Below are 22259 nucleotides of genomic sequence, written 5' to 3' on the forward strand. Positions count from 1 at the left end.
TGATACTGCTCTTCTATCTCAACTTGTCCCCTATGCAACGTCTGCCGAATCAGCGCGTTCTTTTTACAGGCTTCCAAAATACTCATCAAAAACAAAAATTGCATTGTGGTCGGAGGCTTACATGGACTATTTCAATGTTCAAAAAGTTGAAGAACCCGTGTATAATAAAACAAACCCCTTCTTGACCCTGAGCTTAATGTTCGCTCTATTCCAATAACACCCTATGCGCCGTCGTTGAACGCATAATAGTTCATCCACCTCTGTAAAGAAAAATATTAGTCATCGTCTCTCATTGCTTAGGCTTGCAGTGGCCATTCAATAAAACCGACCTTATCATAGGGCTTGGACGAGTCGCAGAACCGTAGATCTGTCGCAAGACGGATGACATTGTCCGGATCATTGTTGACATTGGAAGCGTGGATCTTGAGCAAAGAGTCAGTAAAACCAAACTTTCCAAGTAAAGAATAAGCAACTCACCATATGAGGCTTGTGCAAAACCACATCACCCGCCTCATACGCCGACACCATCCATCGTCGACCATGCTCCCGAGCAAACTCAGCCGGGAACTCTGATAGCAGACCCGTAGACATCATGTTGGAGTTGAAAGCTGACTTGGCCTCTTCATCGGTCAACCCAGCCTGCTTCGCTTTGGCAAAGAAGGCTTCTTCCATTCCAAGTCCAATATTGTCACCTGTCTCGCAAATCAAATTAGTATACAAAGTTTTCTCCAAGAAACCTTAACCAAAGGTAGAGGGACCAAACCAACCCTTTTCCAAGTAGATCAATCCACCCCCATTGAGCTTGATATCTCCCATGGGGACCCAAGCAGTGATACTCGTCGGATCTCCATACCGGAGGAAGATCTGATCATAGTGCACACCAATCGGTTTCGATTTAGGGAGGTTGTTCCTAAGGAGCGTGCGACGCAAGTTCAACGTATTTGTTCCCCAATCCGAGAAGCGCGCAATAAAATCATACAGCGCTGGATGGTTACAGAATTTCTTCGCGTACCAGTCCTGATAGTGTGCATCAAGAGCAAGGTCGACAAAAGTCGCTGCTCGCTCACCACCGGGCTTGCCGTTCCCGTCAATGTGTCCTGCTCCAATTCCAGGGTAGTCTAAATGGTTCTTGGCGGGGTCAAAGACACCTTCGACAGGTGCTGTGCCGGGCTCCAGGACTCCTGTTGATTCCAGGGAGGAGAAGTATGCATCGCGGGCGGTGAGAACGTCCTCGCGGGGGAGGATTCCTTTTAGTAAGAGGTAGCCGTCCTCGTTGTATCGGTTGCGGAGCTCTTCGAGGGGGAGGGTTGGTTCTGAGGGGCGGAGGAGGGTAGCATTTTCTGATGTTAAGGGGCCGTCACTAACAGCGAGGTTGTCTACTTGGACGCCGACCATATTGGATATGATGAAGAAGTTTAATTCAAATATTTGGACAGGTAGGACGGTGCGATCTTATATCCCCCGCACGCCGGTTGTCCGTGGGTATGGAGGGGTATACTATGAGTATCACGTAGTGAAAACATCCAACCAAAATCCAAATAAATCGATGTTGACACTGATACCCCACATCGTTTGATTGTACGACTGCATTGATGTCAGAAGGGTTGGAGATTCAGTAGTAAAGAGTAATATTCCCCGTGATTGTGGGAGGAGTTCATTACCCTTTTTGACGAAATGTGGAGGTGCCAATGTTCATCCGCGGGGAAATTTGCCCTTTTGTGGTGCTATGACATGTGTAAATCATAAAGAATTACAAGGAGCATAGCATTTCTCCTTCAAGTACTGCGTATGTATTCTTGGGAGGCTATCACAGGGTCCTCAGGAAAATAAGCATTATATTATATTAATGTGCCGCCACTCCTGCAACGACTGTCTACGACGCGGCTCCCCCTGTATCAGTCAGGAATTTCCGGAGGACTTCGAAAATGTCCTCTTGAGCATTGGAACCACCAGTGGTGATGGCACTTCCTTTGACGGAACTCACTAGGTTCGCCTTTTCCCGCTCTTCTTCCCAATATTCTATGATTGTTACTGACGGCTTTCCAGCAATATCTCCTGATCACCAGGAATGGTTTAGGCACGAGGGTGCATATATCTATATCCCATAGTAACCATCCATGGGATGTTAGTATATTAGTCACTACGATTGTCGTCATGATTAATAATAGAACCCATATAACTACCTACCTACCTACCTACCTACCTAGGTACCTCCTAGGTAGGTACGCCGTTTGGGGTTTTCCATCCCTTCACGAAAATGATGTCCTTTGAAGATTTTCTTCCTCCAACTACACGGAGATATAAATATGAGGGGTATGATCAATGTCTTAGGGTTTTGGAGCAAGAGGCCGAGAGATGGGAACGTGAGGAAGTTGCACTCGGATGCTCATATAATCCTTATTTCATTATTGATATCGACGAATGCTCCTTCCTTGAGTGTTTTGTAAATTCGGGAGATAAACTACTGATGCTATCATGGGAATCCTACGATCACATCTCTCAATCCGCTCTGTTAAAAATGGAGTCTTCCGCCCACGCCGTTGCCGCCGGAGCGTTTAACACCATTTTCTCTGCTTGGGCCAGAAGAGTGGTCGACCCCGTTCTCTCCCCCACAAGTACGAGATATGTCCGTGGCCGGTCCCGAACCAAGAAAGCCGATATCTCTTTCAGCCCAAGAGATATGCCATATGGACTATCTAATAAGTGGCCAACTTTTGTTGGCGAGGTTGCGTGGTCGGAGCGTCGCACCAAGCTCCACGAAGACATAAAGTTCTGGCTGGACGATCCAGATAGTGCCGTCAATACCGCTATCACCATCAGTATTCTCCGCGATAAGATAATGGTGGAGAGCTGGGAAAGGGCCGATGACGGGCCTCCATCACCCAACCAAAAGATTGAAATTGTCCGCAAGCCCCGTTCAGGCTGTCCTCGGGTCAATGGCCAACTGGAGATACAATTTTCGGACGTTTGCCTAAGGGAGAGGAGAGACGGGGAGAGCAATTTCCTTCTGACGGCAACCGATATGGAGGAGCTCGCAGGTCACATCTGGAAATACCAATACCCAACCAACTAGCGAGAAAGACAGCTCTAGTAGGGCCTGGTAAATGGCTTATGATACCTGGATGGTGTGGACTCGTTCTTACTTGTTATTCCTTTATCATTGCTTCGCTTTTTGGTTCGTGTCATTGCCTTGCTATCCATAACTTTTTACGGTCATTCTTCATCATGATCGTCTATTCATGACTGGTTCGTTCGAGGACCAAGATGTCTTGGCTAGAAGAAAATCCCACCAAAGCCTTCTGGGAGCCGCGTGCGCGCAATTTCATATTCCATAAGAAGTATCGACCCTAGAATAATTTGATACACGAAATCAATCCGTAATAGCTAAAAAGCCTCTGGTATATGTCCTATGCAGGTCCCCTATAGTTGCTAGTGGTGACCGCAGGAGTGTCTACGATAGGTACCTAAGTAGCTATCCAGATGATAGACTAAGCTCTGTGGCAAATGTCATATGCTCATGATATTAATTTACACCATCTGCTCAACTCTCCAAAGATTTCACGCGTACTTAGTGCCTTAGCCACCGATCCATCTGGAGCAGGTGTTCCGGGTCTACCTGGCCTCATCAAGCCCATGCAGTACATGCGCCATAAATCCCAGATGAAAAGCCCCAGCTTGTGGAGCTCTCGAATCTTTTCCAATCCAGGAGTTGGTGGCCCGTGATTCCTTGTACGTTCCCGCAAGAATACCTCCTTCCGATAGAAGCTGCTGATAAAGCCACATGAAGCATGCCTGGCAGACTTGTGCCATTTGGTATTGATCTTTGAATTCTCCGGGAAAGGTTGCATTGACCACATCGAGCTATTAGGCATGCTGGGTGTCTGCAGTGATTCAAAAAATGGAGCGACATAGTCAAACTTACCAGTGCTGTTCGTGGCGTGAGCCTCTGGCACTGGTTCGTCGACTGGGGAGTGACACAAAGCCCCAAGCTCTCTCAGAGAGTCTGAAACACATTGTATTTCATCTGAGCTGGCCGGTAATAGGGATCCAGCCTCGGACGCGTTGGGAAGGTATGATCTATATATTATGATGTTTTGGATCTCTGCTCCAGACCAGCCCCAGCCGCCCCAAGATTCTCCAGACTGCGATTTCATCGGATCTGGTCCTAAAGCAGTCTTGTATCAATTGAAAAGACCCAGCGCTTGATAAACACGAAACTCTTCAACCCATGGCGGGTGCGCCAGGTCTTGTTCTCTCCGGTGGGGCGGTACATCCCACTGGGCAAGTAATTCAGGTGTGCATGCTTGGTCAAGCCTTTTTAGAAGATTCGTTAAGCATTGGCAAGCTGTATATTGGACTTGTGCTGCGGGCCACAGTCTCAGATTCAGAACAGAATTTAGTAAGTTCCATTTTGCTAAATGCAGTATTTTCAGTACATGTAGTTTGATTCACTAACGTATTCGGCAAGCGAGTGGCCACCGCAAGCCAGTGGCCACCCCGAAAACACATAGTAAATGTGATATTTTGTAACTTTATATCTCGACAACAACATTCTTCTCAGATCCCTTTTTTTGTCGATAGCGGTTGATAAGGATTTTTAGTATCATATATCAATTTTAAATAAATTGAGAACTTGCATTGTCATGGTATTGAAAAATACATCACTGAACTCTAGAAATATATATATCTCACTCACCAATTTATTAAGTTCCCCTAAACTCTAACAAGTGGTTAAATATCATATAAAAAGCATTATGCTATAAGGAAAGCTCCTATAAACAACCGTTGTTGAAATATCACGTTGTAATTTATCGCTTTTACTATGTGTTTTCGGGGTGGCCACTGGCTTGCCGAATAGTTACGTAGACTTGAACGCCCTTTGGCTTGGGTTTTGAACCATTTGAGTCTCCCATTAATGCTAATGTTGCACAAATTGCACTTTTAGCAGATGCAGCTGTTCATTGGATAATTAATTTTACTGACGTCTTTTAGTTGTATATCGCCCAGTTATTGTTGGCTTGGGGCCTGCTGATCCTTGTGAATAGCTGTGTACTCCCCCATTGGATATACTAGCTGACCGCCTCTATCACCGCCTGCTTAAAGCCAATTTTAATCTCTAAGCTAATTTGAGTTTCTCTTTTATTTCTATACTAAGGTTCGCATGTATCCCTTGTAATAGTGGTTTGTGTGGGATAAAACCATTAAATGAGACAAAGAATATAAAGGTATCACGGTACGGTCGCAAATTATGTGATGAGGGTTTGAAGAGATCTTTATAGATAGATCCACACTTTGAAACCACTTTTTTTTTTTTTTTTTTTTTTAACAAATTATACTCTTTATACTACTCTCCCTCCTCCCTCGTTTTAGTTGTATGCATTAAAAATCTTACTCCTGCTATGCTATACGTTCACGTACATATGAGATTCATGCCATCGGAGGGGTTTTGACTGGCATTATATTATATAATCAGGGGTGGGGGCCCGGGGCGCTGAGGGGGTCCACCTGGACACTGACCTCGGGACTTCAATGGGGCGGCCCCCTGTGGAGTTCCAAGGTTGATTTTCACAAGTTCCAAGGTTGTTCCACTCCGCCACATTCTCGGGGAATCTGGAGTACACAGCCTATTCCCTACCGCCTGATTTACTAACGTACAACGTAGCCCTCATTCTTTACATATATATATACCTACACCTACCCCCAGAGAAACTTACAACAAATATCGGTCTACTCCCATAACCGATAGATATCTACTGCATTCCTTTGTTTCTTTGGTGCAATGTCTTTAGGATCACTGGCAGGATGGCAATCTACCCTGTTTAGTGCTCTTTCGTTCACGAACCTTATATCGTATCTTCAGACCGATATACAAATAAATGTGGTCATCTCAATACTACTAAGTTCCGCTATCTTCTTTAATGTAAGAATCCACAAAACCAGCCGCTTTTTTTGTTCAACTGAAACTAATTCATCGCTATCTTGACAGTTCGAATATACAGATGGAAGCGTGATAGCGGCGCTCGCCGTCTTGGAGACCCCAACCTCCATCAACGCTTCAAACCCCCAGCAAGTCGATATTTCCAAGGTTGACAAAGTTGAAGACGACCATGTGGACCAGAGTGATGTTACATCAAGAGATAGATCAGAAGATGCAAGGCAGCTCCTCTCGAGTCTGAGGCAGACCTTGCTCTGTGATATTATACCTTGTCTCGGTGCTGGTCTCTTCATGTGCGCCGGTCTCTACCTCATATCGCTCTTTGGCTTCATTGGCCCTGACTTGAACAAAACGCATGCTATGTCCACGTTTGTCGTCTCGGGACACTTGACGATGAAGACAATATTCTCTATCACACCCAGCTCTAATGCTGTCACCAACCAACGAAGCCTTGCTCGTCAGCATTTACGAAGTCAAAAAGGATTCCGGTCAATTTATCCTGGGCTCAATGTCTTCTTGATATATAACCTTGTGACAGTTTTGATCACTATCCTGGCAAGGCCGATTTTTGCAGAAGGACACAACCTTTTTGTCACAATGTTTTTCAGGTTAAGTTTCGGGCTTCTTTTAACAAATCTGCATACGGCTTGGGTTCACGCCGTTATTTCGAAGCCTAGCAAGAAATCGATGTGGCAGAGACTTCCTGGCTGGCGAGAGTGGATCGCGATAATCCCAGCAGCATCTCTGGATATAGTCCTGCCACACTGTGTCTACCATTTGACGAAGAGATTTGGGGTATCCATAGGTTACCAGGCTTTTGGAGAAGCTCATTTCTCGCAGGAAAACCTCGGAAGCCTCGCTTTTCTTATAATTGCGGTTGTATTTGAATACTTTGCCTCGATTTTCACACGAGCTACATATATCAGGGTTGCGGCGTCAATGCTACCCAACGATGATGAATCCGTTGTACCGTTCGACCGCAGCTTTGGAGGCCGAGTCGGAAACAATGAGACACATTGTCTTACCATCATTGATGCGTTCAGGACTATGGCATTGCTGAACTGGTATCGTTATCTGAAAATTGTCTGGGAAGTGCTTTACTACGAGCATATTGGGATAGTGTTCTCTGGCATTGCCATCGCCATCCAGACGACCTTTTGGGTATAATGCACTGCTGTATTCAATAAGGCGGGATAGCGGCATTTCGAAGCGAGCACAAAAATATATTTTTAATGGAAAAAAAAATCGAAGAGAAGAGGCGAAGCTCCCATTTTAGGAAACACGAAGACATTTCGTAGGTTCTGTCTCTGTTCCATATTGTCGTCGCTTTGCAGCTTGGAGTCGATGCCGATTTGGCCGATATCTCAAAGTAAAGCGATGAAAGTCGATGATTAAGGCCCGCCCTAGTTACTTATTCCAAAGGATATTGTCACGCCGAAGATCTTCATGAACAATTCCCAAAGAATTGATTTCCTTGTACGACTTGCGCATCTCCTCGCGAAGCCAAGGCGACAGCTCCATCGTTGATGTGCTTTCCCCACCCCAGCCTGGATTATGTCACGGGCCAGCCCATCAATGGTTCGGGCCGAGCCGCGTTCACCTATCTGGAGTTCACCTCTCAGACTTGGTGTAGCCGCCTTCTTATACCGCAGTGCTGTTGTGTATCTGAGTGCAGCGTCTATTTAAATACGGCTCGAGTTACATCATCCTTAATAGGCCGTTTTCAACCGCGACCATTGGCCGTAATATAACAAACCTGCGGTGGAAGAGTAACCAAGTTCTAGAGGTGGAATAAATGAGGAGGTATATGAGTTATAGATCTCAGGGGCACTGATCTATACGTACGTTCTTCGCAATAGCTGTCGATCTTTCATATAGTCCCCGGGACCTCAGTCGAATCACTAGGGTCGCACCGCACGAGACATTACTCAGGAGGGGGAGTTCTGAAAAGACGGTGAAAAAGTGAAATTAAGAGGCTTCTTCCGAGAACAATTGTTGAAATTTGAATGCGGGAGTCTGTTTGGAGGTACTGTACTGCCTGATTGTGATTATATTCACACCCAAACAAACAATTTAATCTCACCAATCCTGCGTGTGGTCAAGGAATATAGCTACGCTACTGCATACTGCCCAGTCCAAGAAAAGACGAATAAATAGACAAGGAAATGTGAGGAGGTATAAAACATTCTCCCAAGCGCGAAATCGGCGTACAAGTGCAGGGCGGCGATTTTGGGGGGTCGAAGGCATGCGCAGTCGAGGAAGGTAACATGTAGTAGATGTCTACAAGGGGATTACAAGGTCTGGAAGAAGGCAAATGGCATTGCAACATAGATTCAGCTCAATATCCTACATGTATGTGTGTGGAAGGGCAGAAATTACTTGCATATGAAGTCAAGTGTGAATGCACTCCCACCTACTCCTCTTCAATCTCTCCTTCCTCGCTGCCAGAGTGAATGGCCTTCTCATCTTGCTTCTTCACATCCTCGGTTTCTTCTTCCGGAATAGCAGAGCGTTCCCGTCGGGGGATTCTGGGGCCCTTGCTGCGCTCTCGCTCACGGCTATCACGTCGGTACCGCTTGGCAGACCGGCTAGCCACACTCTCAGTATCACTGTCACGTCGGCGTCGGCGGTCACCACTAGCCACACTGCGAGTGTCGACACCACCAGTACCACTAGTACCACCAGTACCACCACCATAATCAAGCTCATCACGGCTTCCGCGGGGATCACCTCGAGTGCGGTACAGGCGCTCGCGTTCGTCTTCACGTCGGTCTGGGTCTCTAGCACGGGGACGGTCAAAGTCACGGTCTCGGCTACGGTAACGGTCGCGGTCTCCACGTTCATCGCGGCGGTCCCGGGGTGGGGAAATACCGCTGACCTTGCGGTAAGTTCGTTCGCGGTCGGCTTGTGCCTTGCGACGGTCTGCCTCATATGCATCCATTTCCGGGGTGCGGGTGGACTGGCCGCTGGGTCCACGGCGTTCTCCTCGTCCACTGCGGTATTCACGATCACCACGGTCGTAATCCCGTCGACTTCCACGGCTTTGAGAGTGTGCTTCGCGATCCCTCTCTGCATCCTCATCCCTTTCTTTCAGGCGACGGATTGCCTTTTCAAAGGCAGACTCCCGAAGTTCATCGGACTCGAGGGCCTTGTATTCTTCGTATTTCTCAAGGCGAGGTTGAACTTCGGCCCAGGTATCGGTGACCCGGACAGGGGGCTCGAGGCGCTTGATACGAGAGCGCAGTGCGTCCACTGCGCGGCGCTGTTGACGATCGGCGGCGTGCTTCTCATCCTCTGTGCGTCGGATTGCCTTTTCTTGGATACGCTGGAAGATGAGGTTGAGGATCTCAGGGTCGATCTTGGATGTGCGGCGGTCGGCGGACATGATAGAATTAAATTCATCAAATGTGGTTTCGGTCGTAACTTCATATCGTTTGTCCTGGAATGAGTTAGTATCTATAGTCAACGATTCCGTTCAATCCTAGACGACTTACATCCAGAACATCGAGAACGTCGTTCCGAGGTCCACGCAAAGCGCGCTCTTCTTCTTCCACCATATCCCAGAACAAATCAAGAGGGGTCGAACCAGGCTGGCCCAGGATTCCATGGTATCTAGGGTCATCCTTAATGATCGGGCAGATATTCATCCACTTGGCGCCCGCCTTGATCTTGCCCTGAGCTCTGAGCTCCTTAAGGAGGGCCACAAACTGCTCTCGGTTCTTACGCTCTTTTCTAGCTCTGGCTGCCTTGTGCTGCTGGCGAGCATCGTTGAAAGCGCGCTCCAGGGATTTGATATGATTTTCGAAGGCAGTCAGAATGTCGCACTTGCTCAGAGATTTGAACTTGTCATCGCCTTGGAACTTGCTATCAGACTGAATGACAGCATGAGCCTCGGACCAGCGCGTGTATGGCTCCAGGTCAAGTGAGCCCAAAATGGTCATCAGCTCATCCATAGCGGCCTTGTGCGTGACAGACTCCTGCTCGAGATGAGCCTTCTTGAGTTCAAGGATGTACTCTTCGAAAAGCTGACGTCTCTCATCTTCCTCGTTGGTAGACCTGAATGTGGTCTCCCCCTCAATGATCGGGCGAATCGTCTTCCAGCGGCTGTAGTATTTGATTTCAGGGTGCCGCTTCAGCATAGTGTTGAAATCCGCGCGAAGCTTGGCAAATCGTTCTTTCGCCCGATCCTTTTCCTGCATGCGAACCTCGACCACGTATTTCTCGAATGCTGCCTTGCGGTCTCGCGGATCCTTGAGAGCTCGGTATTGCGGGTCTTTGATCGTAGCGCGCATTGTATCCTCCCAAGTCCAATCGGGCTGCACGTTGTGGCGTTTGAGGAGCTTCATGAAGGCGCTCTCGGCTTCCTCAAGAGAATGATAGTCGGGATCCATCTGTGATTTGTATTCAGGGGCAGCAACCATCCCATTTCCTTCATATGAGCCGTATCCACTGCGTCGGTCGCCATATCCTCGATCACCGCGATCACCGCGGTCGCCTCGGTCGAAGTCGTCACGGTCACGGTCACGTTGCTGGGGTTGGGAAAAAGAGGTTCCACCGGCCACGAAGGAAGGGGCACTATAATGGGATTAGAATTGAGGGAAGTTAATTTGGGAAGGAACTTACGCGGGGGCAGCCAGGGGGACAGGCGCCGCCTGTGCAAGCGCATCTTTGTAAACCGCAGGCATCTCCCATGTGCTTTGCTTGGTTTCTGTGTGGTACCAGTACTTGCGCCCAGCATCTGTGGTATGTTCCTTCCATGGCTGGTTTTCGAGAGCAAGCTGTAAACAGGTCAGTTAAGCTCATAGCATTTTGCGGTCAAATACAAACCTCAACCGGAGACATCAACTCTTGAGGCTTGGTCCATTGCGTGGCTTTGGTCTGGACATTGTAATAATAATTGCGCCCTTCAGCAGTTTGCGCCTGCTGCCATATGACAGAGTGTTGGTTAATGCTGGGATCCATGGTGAAGGGTGTTGAAGATATGAAGAGGAAGAATTGAAAACGGAGCTTCATGATCTCCGGGCTTTCTGCGCCTTTGGCACTTCCCGTCTACCGTATCAACACTTATCGGTTATCTCCTGAGCTCCAAACAGCCACTTTATTGACTCCTTTGCGACATCCGTTGTCGCAATGCCTGGTCTGGAGATCCCGGGTGAATTGTTGCGTCATGCCGTTCTTGATACCGTTGTGCCTCATGCTCCAGCATTCGACATTGAGGCCGCCCTCAGTTCGGCCCTAGAGAATGGAGCTGATGATCTCCCCTCTGTTCTCTCGTCAATCCCTCAACGGTCTCTATTGTTCTTTGGTATGGACTCGCAAATATTCGGCAGGGGTTTCATCTTACTCATCCATAGCTATTAGATGAATTTTTGTTCGTCCGTATCGTCTTGAGACTGTCGGATTGCTCAGGAACGATCCTGAAACATTACCTGCCACGACTCGAAGTCAAGCTCGATGTCTTTGCCGTCGATCCAGCGGAATCAGTTGGTGAAAACCTCACGCCAACTCGAGATATAATATTCTCGGGGATTGTTAGTGGAGATGAGGATCCTCTGGTGGTTTTCAATGAATTTGAGGGCGATGAAGGCAGTGGAAACCATGTCTATTTGGTATGGAATATTGAAACTATACTACGTGAGTTGTTTGAATTTTTGGGCTGTGTGTCATAACCTGAACGTCACTAATAGGTTGATAGGACGTCCCCGTATCCGAATCCAACACCCCTCACTCTTATTCATTGCCTCTGCCAGTCTGAATCCGGCTGATGCTCGCCGCCAAGATGATTCGGAGGATGACTATCTCCCCTCACTCGTGCCCGCATCGACCAACATGCTGCAATCTCTATCCACCGACAAATCCTTCAATCATAAAGAGCCTTTCCTTCCTGCTTCCAGACTGTTGAGGGTTGTACCGACAACGTATAACGAGGACCCGATATACAATATCCAGCAACAACATGGCCATCCCTTTCGCGTTGTGCCCGCTGCAAGTGCAAGGATTCGGTACTCTCGGCTGAGTTCCTACACTGCTATACCAATGACCGTGGCCAGTCTTGACTTTGAGGTCACTCCTTATCTGGCTTGCGAGGTCTCTTTTGACAAAGCAAGTCTTCACCTGTCCGAGGGAACGATTGAGTCGCTGTCAGACACCCCGGGCCTGAACCTTCCTATTACTTGCCGTCCGCGAGACGACGTGACTCTAATGTATAAACTCACACCGGAGTATGGCCCAGAGACCAATCCATCATCTACCGCGTTGGTTAGCACGCTGGACATATCTCTGGAGGCAATAATTCTCGTGGATGATACCTGCAAGCCACGTATTTCTATGCAGTGGAAAACCAATGTTGATTTCTCAGTTGCCCTAAATCCAACTTTTGGGGGCCCAGTCCAGCACTGCAGAGGACCAACCGCCCTACCAGTCTATCGGTATCAACTCAAGTAGGCGTGACACCTTCCCATCGAAGCTCATTACGAGAACGAGCATATTCGGTCACCGATGTGGGCATAACAATTTCCTTCTCCGGACCTGTTCGTGTGCAAGTGGGTTCTGTCTTCTCTTGGGATGTTTTTATTGTCAATCGATCAAACGTTCCTCGCAAGTTTGCCTTGATCGCCATCCCCAAGCGGAAACGTGTGGACCCACGAGGTCATGTTGCTCGGCCTTCATCATCATCTATTACTAGCCGGAAGGAGGACCAAGTGGCCGAGGCGGTCACTGACGATAATATTGTTCATGCGAGGCAAAAGAGTGTGTCTGGCCAGGAAGCGGAACTGATCAGCTTGAGCACGGATATTCGCGTGGGGTGGGCTACTCTCTGCTGTTTTTTTTTCCCTCTCTATTCCTCTAAACTGACGTTTTTATTAGCCCTCTCCTTCCAGGAACTTGCCACTCGACCGAAATCAAACTTCTTCCTTTGGCTACGGGCCCACTTCATTTGGAGGCAGTCCGGCTTGTAGATGTGAACACGAACGAAACGACTGATATCCGAGATCTTCCGGACATTTTGGCGGATGATCAGCCTCGCTCTGGTTAAGACCAGTCTAACACTGTACATATATATGACACGAATCTATAGCTACCTTCAAAGTAGCCTGTCCTTGACATAATTTTTCCTATGTTCTTTTATCGTGTCTTTTTGAAATGATCTTCTTCGAGGCTGTCAACACCTTAAGCCTGGGTAACTACCTTTTATATGTCGAGACTCTACACTAGCACGTATCTACTTTAGTAGCTTTTCGCTATCTGGTCGCTGGTATCTAGTAGCCTATCATGGGGGTCTTGAACCCCGGGCCGCCACGCCGTGGACGACTGTTTGAAAGACGGGTAAAATTGTAACAGTTATAGAGTATATATTGTTGGAATAAATACGGCGTCTTTTCCACTAGACCATAACAAAAACCTCGGTTCCTGTTTAGGGCCTAGGGAGGCCATATCCCAGTCTGACATATATCTTTAGCTAGACCAAAAGGAACACATCGTAATTGTAGGGTAAACTTTAGAGTACTACTACCTAGGGTTAAGAAGCTAGAATAGATCTATTTCTATCCGGCTATATAGTTACCCATAGTTATGTAGTAGGCTAAGATGATATTGCTTTCGGAATCACAATGGATACAATCATGTTGTTACTGATTGACGTTGGTTATGTATCATTGCTGCTACAGAATTCATATTTATGAAGCAAATGAATGTATAACTATTGTAGAGTACTACCTAGGTAGTACGTAGATATATATAACTACGTATGTTGTATACTCCGTAGTAGGCAGCAAAATAAAGTTCAAGGAATGTGATTGGTGGAAGGAGATCACGGGGTAATCGACTCGGTGTCGTAGTTGACCAGGTGACTTAGTGCGGGAACTTGGAGAGGGACTATCTTCTTTCTTTGATATCTTCTTATCTACGATTTTCTCATATACCTTTGGGAACTGGGTTTAATATCCAGCTTCTCAGCTCAGCCTTTCAACTGCCCCGGTGCTCCTGGACTTTGCGTCATACTGGCGCACCTGGTTTCTTCCCAGAAACCTTGCCTATCACTCTGCTCCAGTGACTAGAATCCTCTGACATGATCTGTTCTGCGAAGCGGAAAGTCCTGGATGGACTGAATAAGAGATATATCTACGGTCGCGTGGTATGTTTGATGCCCCTTACTGACCCTGGCATGTTGTCATCTTCCAATTTGTTTACAGCGGCTAATCCTGTTGCCATTATCTTCTAGCCTTTATTGCACACGATAGTTTTCCTCGTCGAGATGGCAGTAGCAGCACGCCTCGCTGCTAAATTTAATACCTACTATGCTGAAAGGCCAGGTAAGCCTTTTGCCGCCGGTACCCGCGGGATCATAGACTGACATCACTGCTATGAATAGTGCTCACGACGATGGTCACCAACGCTGTAAGCGCCCGCGACATTGAAGATTACCCTATTGACCGACAATTAACCAAATGGATGTTATAGGTGCTTGGTGGTGTTGCCGATACCGTTGCGCAGCTGATTACGGCCTTCCGGACCCGCCGGCCTCAGACAAGCGGGGACGACTTCCTTTCAATAGAGATCCCCGACATTGACAAGTACAAGACCCCTGCTGTGGGGGAACTGGGATATGTCCGGAGCTCGGTTCCGCCTTTCGATTTCGAGCGTCTGACAAGATTCATGGCTTATGGCTTTTTTATGGCGCCGGTGCAGTTCCAGTGGTTCGGATTCTTGTCCAGGGCATTCCCGCTCACCAAGAAGAATCCAACGGCTCCAGCTTTCAAGCGTGTCGCTTTTGACCAGTTCATTTTTGCGCCATTTGGTATGTTCCACCTCTAGCTACTTTGGGATGTTTTTGGACTGGACTGATTTATTCTAGGTCTGGCGTGCTTTTTTACCTACATGACGATCGCCGAGGGTGGTGGTAGAAGGGCATTGACACACAAGTTCCGTGATGTCTACCTGCCAACCCTGAAGGCCAACTTTGTGCTCTGGCCGGCAGTGCAGATTCTAAACTTCCGGGTCATTCCCATTCAGTTCCAGATTGTGAGTCTCCCATGTTCACCTCATTAAGATGGGACCCATGCTAACTTCCTAACCCAGCCATTCGTCTCAACCATTGGTATTGCGTGGACCGCATACCTTTCTCTGACTAACTCCTCCGAGGAGGCTAATTGAACGCTATTCAACGCGTTTATCATGATAACGATTCAGGCTACACAGGCTACACAGGCTATAAATTGCACTCTTTCTTTTGCCAAATTATTCGGGCGTTCCGGTTGATCAGTCTAGCTTTGATGTACATGGTTCTAGTATTTGCCCGCAAGGGTTGCATTTCAAAAGGTCGGATTTTACACATTTGGGAATACCAACTCGGGGTTTTTATTAACAATTTCGGTGATTTGACTTTGGATGCTTCAAGAAAAATTTCGCTTTTCAGCTATTTAGCTTTTCAACCTCGGAGCTTCACATGAGATTCGGAAAAGATCCAAGCATGTAGCGGCTAATGGCATTTCCATCTGTAGAGGTAATCTTCCCAGAAATGCCCGACTCCGAGGCTAAAGAGGACCTTTAGTCCTCTTTTATGGCCCGGCCTTCCCCGTATCAACAAGCAGCTCTGACATCAATCCCGCGTCAGCCCGATCACTTCTCCGGGGATAGTCGGGTACGGGCAATTGAGGTACCAATTTTATATAGATACTTAGGAAACATGAATTAATTCATACCTGGTGCAAGTACCTCGAGAGGTCAAGTACTTTATATGTAAGTACCCAGGTTGCTACGGGTGCGACCTCTTCACCGGCCTGCCCCACCAGAACTGACCCCTCCACTCTCGACTGATCGCGACTCACCGTGGCCTGATTAGTTCTTTCTCCTACTTCTATCCCTTTTCTTGCTTCTTGTCCCTTTGTCATACCATCAACCACCTATAATGTCTCTCTCTAACAAGCTCCCCGTTACTGATGTCGACCTCAAGGGCAAGCGTGTCTTGATCCGGGTAAGGTCCCAGTCAATTGAGCTTCATTACTCGCAGCCCCTAACCGATGATTGAAACAGGTTGACTTCAATGTCCCTCTCGATGAGAACAAGAACGTTACCAACCCCCAGCGTATCGTCGGTGCTCTGCCCACCATCAAGTATGCTATCGACAACGGTGCCAAGGCCGTTGTCCTCATGTCCCACCTCGGCCGCCCCGATGGCAAGGTCAACCCCAAGTACAGCCTGAAGCCCGTTGTTCCCGTGCTTGAGAAGCTTCTCAGCAAGAGCGTCACCTTCACTGAGGACTGCGTTGGCCCCCAGACTGAGGAGACCGTGAACAAGGCTTCCGATGGCCAGGTCATTCTGCTTGAGAACCTGCGTTTCCACGCTGAGGAGGAGGGCAGCTCCAAGGATGCCGAGGGCAAGAAGGTCAAGGCCGACAAGGCCGATGTTGATGCGTTCCGCAAGGGCCTCACTGCCCTCGGTGACGTTTACGTCAGTATGTAACCCCACGATAACGTTCCGATTTCCCTGTCGTTCTCCTATTTCTAACATCTATTTCAGACGATGCTTTCGGTACCGCACACCGCGGTCACAGCTCCATGGTCGGCGTGGACCTCCCCCAGAAGGCCGCCGGTTTCCTCGTGAAGAAGGAGCTGGAGTACTTCGCCAAGGCTCTTGAGAGCCCTGCCCGTCCCTTCCTCGCCATCCTCGGCGGTGCGAAGGTGTCTGACAAGATCCAGCTGATCGACAACCTTCTGCCCAAGGTTAACAGCCTCATCATCACCGGTGGAATGGCCTTCACCTTCAAGAAGACTCTTGAGAACGTCAAGATCGGAAACAGTCTCTTCGACGAGGCCGGCAGCAAGATCGTCGGTGAGATCGTCGAGAAGGCCAAGAAGTACAATGTCGAGATCGTCCTCCCCGTTGACTACGTCACCGCCGATAAGTTCTCCGCCGATGCCACCGTTGGTGCCGCTACCGACGCCACCGGTATCCCCGACGGCTACATGGGTCTGGATGTTGGCCCCGAGAGTGTCAAGCTTTACCAGAAGACCATCGCTGAGGCCAAGACCATCCTCTGGAACGGTCCCCCCGGTGTCTTCGAGCTTAAGCCCTTCGCCAGCGCCACCGAGGCTACCCTCGATGCCGCTGTCAAGGCTGCCGAGTCCGGCTCCATCGTCATCATCGGTGGTGGTGATACCGCTACCGTGGCCGCGAAGTACAAGGTGGAGGACAAGATCTCCCACGTCTCGACTGGTGGCGGTGCTTCGCTCGAGCTTCTCGAGGGCAAGGAGCTGCCCGGTGTTGCTGCCCTGTCCAGTAAGTAAATGATGAAAAATAGTCGGCGAAGAGAGTCTACATCGGCTTTTCTTTCGTCCCGCATGTTTATGAAACTGTAATGTACACAGCCAATGAATTTCCTATAATTACAAACACATTTTTATTTTAAAAGACCTCCATTGTGCTCTTAGATCGGATAACTAAGTGTTGTGCCTAGGTACGAAACCGAAGCTTTAAGTCGAGACATCCAGAGATCTCTCGAGGTCAATTGCCATGTATAGACGAGAGGAGATCCCTACGAATAGGATAGCAGCGCCAGTGGCATGTACACCGAGTTCGACCGTGCCAATCCAACTTCGACTGATACTTCCGTTCATCCCCTCCTACAAAATACCAGTTTAGACTTGGGCAGAATGAGAAGCTTTGATATTGGTGAAACATCAAAGAGAACATCATGATAGTGATCCCGAAAGCAAGATCTGCGCTCCGAGTAATGAATCGTAAAAAAGTCAAAAAGAACCGTGTCTCATTTCCTCCCTAACAAGCTCCCGACAAATGCATGCGGCAATTATGGTTTCTGAATCCTCCCATTGGTTCCAAAGACAGGGGGGTATAGTGTGCGAGATGAAATGGCCAGCCAACTCGATAATGAACCCATCCCGAAACCCGACGCGGGGGTTATCTCTTTTTGGTGCGCTTGTTCGGTTTCGTCTGGTCTAAGCCGATGCTTCGACTTTCTTCAATTCTTCCCTGGATGAGGTGATGCATGTTAGTGGGTGCGGTGAAGGAGGGGAAGCTGACAGCTGTGGCGGGGATGTGGGATCGGGGGTGCGAGCGTCGGTGGCGGTGTAGATATGAAATCAAAGAGAATTTGAAGACGAGGAATGTGGCATAAAGGGGATTCGAAGTGTAGGGAAGTGAATGTGAATGGGAGTATAGGGAAAGTCGAACTCACTGGAGCTGCTTGGAGAAGTCCTCCGCCGCATCATCATCATCCCAGCTCTCTTCCCACAGGTGCTCGCTACCGTCATTTGCTGTCGAGCCATTGGTCTGCTCGGCTTCTTCTTGAGGCCAGTCTGGATATCGTCGAGTTAGCTTCGTTGCTCCAGGGAGGAGCTTGAGTGTTTGGTCGATACCTTCAACGGGGAAATCCTCAAACTCGTCATCTTCCTCTAGGACTTGGGGCTTGGCTTGTGGCGGGGCCTGCTCTGTGTGATCGGCCTTCTGGGTAGTTGGGTTTGACATTGTAGTAGATGTGATAGACCGGGAGGATCAAAGGTAGATAGATAGGTGGAGATGTTGGACGTGGATGTGGCAGCTTTGAGGTCGGAGGTCGGAGGTTTGACTTAGTAAGACCGCGATAAGGCGATAACGATGATGTAGTTGGGAGACAACTGTTGGAAAACAGATACAGTGGTGGGGATTTAAATAAAAAGAAATGATGAATAGAATAGAGATATTGAAGAAGAAAATAGAAGAGAGTACTCTGTAATATCCAATACAATAAGTCTATAACAATCAGATTAATGTTGGACTTGACCTTCTATAAAAGGAATAGGCACGCGCGGAGGTGCCGGCGAAAAGAAACCATGGGAAGAGAGAGCCTCAGCCTAAGACGTGTTGTTATATTACTTCTCGCCCCTCCCCCCCTCGACCTTCCTTCTTCCCCTCTCCACTTCTTTCTTTGCGTTTTCCCTTTTCTCTTTGTTGCTCTCTCACATGAGTGATGTTCTCGTCCATCGTGTGTCTGCCATCGCACAGTTGACATATTGACATTCTTCCCGATCCGGCGCTCTCTCTTTTCGGCTTGATCGCATTGATCTGACCTGAGACCATTGTTGATTGTGTCCCCATTGAAAGATCCATTCTTCATACTCACTGCCAGCGGTTTTCGCTATGTTGCGAGTCGGGTCCTGGTTGTATGGCAAAAAGCCAGCGGGGGCTGTGGACTCCGTCGTTGAGTTGAAAGACTGTGAGTGGTGCCTTATACTCTAGCGAAGCCAATAGTGGTTGTTTATTGCATGCTGACTGACCGTGATATTCTGAGCTAGTGCACGAGGCAATGACAGGTATGTCCAATGGGGGAATGTCCGACCTGTGGGCACTGACTAATACCATGCCCATCTAGCGGCAACGCGGATTCTCGATGATGATGTTGACGGTGCGGAGAGTGGTCTCTCCACGGGCACTTCGTCTTTTCACAATGTGAGTGATCGTCACTATGAGATATGACGTAACACAGACCTCGAAGAACGATGCTGACTCTCGATCGTGTAGTTGGGTAAAGGCGTGGTTGCATTCGTCCGGGCAACGTTAGGCTTTGAGCAGGAGATTATGCGACAAGGTCCATGCTCTTTTTATCTTCTAAATCCACTGTTTCTGACAATCCCGCAGCATCCGAACGCCTTTATGAAGCAGAAACCAACGCGGCCAACGATCAAACCCGGTCCCAGCAAAACGCACAAGCACCCAATGCTTTTCACTCCGATATCTATGCTGCCGGCACCGAATATGCGCTGTGCCAAGCAATCGCCCAATTGATGAATGCGGTGGTCGGGGTGCTGAATGAAAGCCTGACAGAAAGCCTCAAAGCATTCTATCGGCTGAGAAAGGCTTACATCGCTCTAGATGCCATCATGAAGATGGAAGATAGGTTCATGGAGCAGAGGAATGTACACAAATCTCTACTGCCCAGCATGAGTGACCTCTCAACCTCGAGCGCTGCATGCCCAGACACAAAGTCGGAATCGTCCAGTCTCTTATCGAAAGACGGTACAAAAGTGGCTACCGCCAAGGAAGCCGAGGTGAATTCGTCAATGAATGGACCGGCTATCTCTCCCCGAGGGGTGTCTCCAGATACCTCAACGGGCACTTCCACACCTGCAAAGCATATCCACCACGACCCCGACTCCGACATCTTCAAGAATGAAATTGATATTTTTGTGCACTCTGGTGTCAACTTCTGCTTTGGTATTCTTCTTCTACTGATCTCCATGGTCCCACCATCATTCAACAAGCTTCTTTCCGTCATTGGCTTCCACGGCGACAAGCAGCGAGGACTGAGAATGCTCTGGCAAGCTAGCAAGTTCCACAACTTCATCGGTGCCATGGCTGCCTTGGCACTGCTAGGATATTACAATGGCTTTGTCCGCTACTGCGATATCATGCCCGACCCAACACCTGGCGAAACCGACGTCGAGGGATATCCGCAGGAGAGGCTGGCTGCGCTGCTAGCGGAGATGCGGTCTCGGTTCCCTAACAGTCAACTTTGGGTGATCGAAGAATCGCGCATGTTAGGCGCGAATAAGGAGCTGGGAAGGGCTCTGGAACTGTTGTCCACGGACAAGAAGAGCCCGCTCAAACAGGTCGAGGCGCTATGCGTGTTCGAAAAGAGCTTGAACGCACTGTTCCTCCATAAATACGATGTCTGCGCTGAAGCATTCCTGGAGGTAAGACTATTTCTTTTTTCAGAGAGTTTTGAACCATCAAGCTAATTCTTTCAGTGCGTGGACCTCAACTCGTGGTCTCGTTCATTGTATTACTACATCGCCGGATCGTGCCATGTTGCCCTGTACCGGCAATCCCTCGACGACCCAAAGCTTGCCGAGGAACATGCTAAGAAAGCCACTGTGTACATGCGGAAGGCACCCGAATTCGCCGGGAAGAAGAAATTCTTGGCCCGACAACTGCCGTTCGATGTCTTTGTGGCTCGGAAGCTTGCCAAATGGGAGGCGCGCGCCAAAGAATGGAACGTGTCTCTGGTGGATGCGATTGGAGTTGACCCCATCGAAGAAATGATTTTCTTCTGGAACGGACACAGTCGGATGACCAACGAGCAGCTAGAAGAGTCCCTGGCCCGGCTTCAATGGTGCGAAAGCAAAAGCAACAAGACATGGTCTCGCGAGGGCACCGAAGAAAAGGCGATCCTGGAACTTCTCCGGGCTGCAATTTTCCGATCACTGCACAGACACCACGAGGCGAAAAATATCCTGCAAACTCGCGTCTTGAACCACGACAAGTCTGTGTTCAAGGGCCACCTGAAGGATGACTGGGTCCACCCAGTTGCGCATTTCGAAATGGCGGCTAACTTCTGGATGGAGCGCCCAACATACCAGGGCCTGCATGGGATTACTGCTTCCCCAAAGACATCGGATGAAACGTCGGCAGGATCTGGAGAGACGATCATGGAGGCTGAACGAAAGCAGGTAGCCGAGTGCAAGGGATACCTCGAACATGCTGCTCGCTGGGAGAGCTACGAGCTCGATGCTCGTATTGGACTCAAGGTTACTGCCGCGATTGAAGCAGTTCACAAGTGGGAGAGCATGCACCCGACCATCTAATGGCTATTATTGTGTCTGTTTGAACCATTGGGTCACCTCTTAGTTCATAGCTGCCCCGGATACCTTATGTAACATACAAGTAGATGTTAAGGTTAGATGTTTTACGAAGTTCTTTTTAGGTCTCTTCTTCCCATCAGCACGACGATATCATGTGATAGGGTAACTCAACCTCAAACTCCAACTCCAACCCTTCATTACATCTACAGATTACATCTACAGTTCAGTTTTCCCGGTCGACAAGAGATAGAACACCATTGCTTGAACATGGATTTCATTGGCTCCGACAGACCCAGATGGAGTCGTTTGTCTTATAGCAGCAGTCGGCCCTTCGGCCTCATGGCTACTAAAGCCGAGCTCCTGCATAAAGCCGAGCTCCTGCATCCCTGAATAGGCCCTGGACCGGATAAATCTGCTATGATGATGCCGGGACTGAGGTATAGGACTGATATCCGTAGTAACCTTGGTAGCTTTCGGATAACACGGCTGTCTCATCGGACGTCCGACAAAAATCTCGAATGGCAAATAAAATAACTTCAAATCCCCGATATCTCTCAGCCTTACAGTTCCGAATTTCTAAGCATATCTCGGCTTGAGATCTCTTCCGTCATATCAACCTCTTATCTCCGAAATTCTTTTTTTTCCCCCGCGGACTTTTACTTTTCCACCGTCAATTTAGTTGACTTCATAATATCTCGTCTCATATATTCCATCTTAACCCAGCTCTAGCACTGGGCCTACGGCATTTC

The 22259-nt window shown here is 48.5% G+C and overlaps 9 protein-coding genes across 9 annotated transcripts; 6 read left to right on the plus strand and 3 right to left on the minus strand.

The window, feature by feature from the left end:
• Window positions 1-221: 221 nt before the first annotated feature.
• N7516_008334 (uncharacterized protein) lies at window positions 222-1395 on the minus strand (the record flags this gene model as incomplete). The annotated part of the gene is made up of 4 exons (XM_057221053.1): window positions 222-260; window positions 330-422; window positions 478-692; window positions 768-1395. The coding sequence occupies 4 exons, from the start codon at window positions 1393-1395 to the stop codon at window positions 222-224; spliced, it is 975 nt and encodes a 324-aa protein (XP_057071325.1).
• A 1123-nt stretch (window positions 1396-2518) lies between these two features.
• On the plus strand, window positions 2519-3073 carry N7516_008335 (uncharacterized protein; the record flags this gene model as incomplete). The annotated part of the gene is made up of 1 exon (XM_057221054.1): window positions 2519-3073. One exon carries the CDS (start codon window positions 2519-2521, stop codon window positions 3071-3073), a length of 555 nt encoding a protein of 184 aa, XP_057071326.1.
• Window positions 3074-5779: 2706 nt separating this feature from the next.
• N7516_008336 (uncharacterized protein) lies at window positions 5780-7102 on the plus strand (the record flags this gene model as incomplete). Its single annotated transcript, XM_057221055.1, has 2 exons — window positions 5780-5920; window positions 5987-7102. The coding sequence occupies 2 exons, from the start codon at window positions 5780-5782 to the stop codon at window positions 7100-7102; spliced, it is 1257 nt and encodes a 418-aa protein (XP_057071327.1).
• A 1246-nt stretch (window positions 7103-8348) lies between these two features.
• Window positions 8349-10897, minus strand: N7516_008337 (snoRNA-splicing protein PRP40; the record flags this gene model as incomplete). The annotated part of the gene is made up of 4 exons (XM_057221056.1): window positions 8349-9374; window positions 9430-10510; window positions 10559-10713; window positions 10763-10897. The coding sequence occupies 4 exons, from the start codon at window positions 10895-10897 to the stop codon at window positions 8349-8351; spliced, it is 2397 nt and encodes a 798-aa protein (XP_057071328.1).
• Window positions 10898-11065: 168 nt separating this feature from the next.
• Window positions 11066-12971, plus strand: N7516_008338 (TRAPP trafficking subunit Trs65 domain-containing protein; the record flags this gene model as incomplete). Its single annotated transcript, XM_057221057.1, has 5 exons — window positions 11066-11240; window positions 11297-11569; window positions 11631-12375; window positions 12402-12740; window positions 12803-12971. The coding sequence occupies 5 exons, from the start codon at window positions 11066-11068 to the stop codon at window positions 12969-12971; spliced, it is 1701 nt and encodes a 566-aa protein (XP_057071329.1).
• A 1032-nt stretch (window positions 12972-14003) lies between these two features.
• N7516_008339 (Mpv17/PMP22 family protein) lies at window positions 14004-15103 on the plus strand (the record flags this gene model as incomplete). Its single annotated transcript, XM_057221058.1, has 6 exons — window positions 14004-14069; window positions 14157-14247; window positions 14307-14332; window positions 14396-14732; window positions 14790-14956; window positions 15014-15103. The coding sequence occupies 6 exons, from the start codon at window positions 14004-14006 to the stop codon at window positions 15086-15088; spliced, it is 762 nt and encodes a 253-aa protein (XP_057071330.1). The 3' UTR covers window positions 15089-15103.
• Window positions 15104-15842: 739 nt separating this feature from the next.
• On the plus strand, window positions 15843-17220 carry pgkA (phosphoglycerate kinase pgkA; the record flags this gene model as incomplete). Its single annotated transcript, XM_057221059.1, has 3 exons — window positions 15843-15908; window positions 15968-16388; window positions 16454-17220. The coding sequence occupies 3 exons, from the start codon at window positions 15843-15845 to the stop codon at window positions 17218-17220; spliced, it is 1254 nt and encodes a 417-aa protein (XP_057071331.1).
• A 669-nt stretch (window positions 17221-17889) lies between these two features.
• Window positions 17890-18418, minus strand: N7516_008341 (proteasome regulatory particle lid subunit SEM1; the record flags this gene model as incomplete). Its single annotated transcript, XM_057221060.1, has 3 exons — window positions 17890-17923; window positions 18129-18249; window positions 18310-18418. The coding sequence occupies 3 exons, from the start codon at window positions 18416-18418 to the stop codon at window positions 17890-17892; spliced, it is 264 nt and encodes an 87-aa protein (XP_057071332.1).
• A 651-nt stretch (window positions 18419-19069) lies between these two features.
• N7516_008342 (TTC39/IML2 family protein) lies at window positions 19070-21513 on the plus strand (the record flags this gene model as incomplete). Its single annotated transcript, XM_057221061.1, has 6 exons — window positions 19070-19145; window positions 19225-19242; window positions 19302-19378; window positions 19451-19517; window positions 19568-20622; window positions 20677-21513. The coding sequence occupies 6 exons, from the start codon at window positions 19070-19072 to the stop codon at window positions 21511-21513; spliced, it is 2130 nt and encodes a 709-aa protein (XP_057071333.1).
• Between the last annotated feature and the right edge of the window lie 746 nt (window positions 21514-22259).

This window comes from Penicillium verrucosum, assembly GCF_028828655.1.
Source record: "Penicillium verrucosum strain IBT 35672 chromosome Unknown utg000003l_segment0_segment0, whole genome shotgun sequence".
Taxonomy (NCBI): Eukaryota; Fungi; Ascomycota; class Eurotiomycetes; order Eurotiales; family Aspergillaceae; genus Penicillium; species Penicillium verrucosum.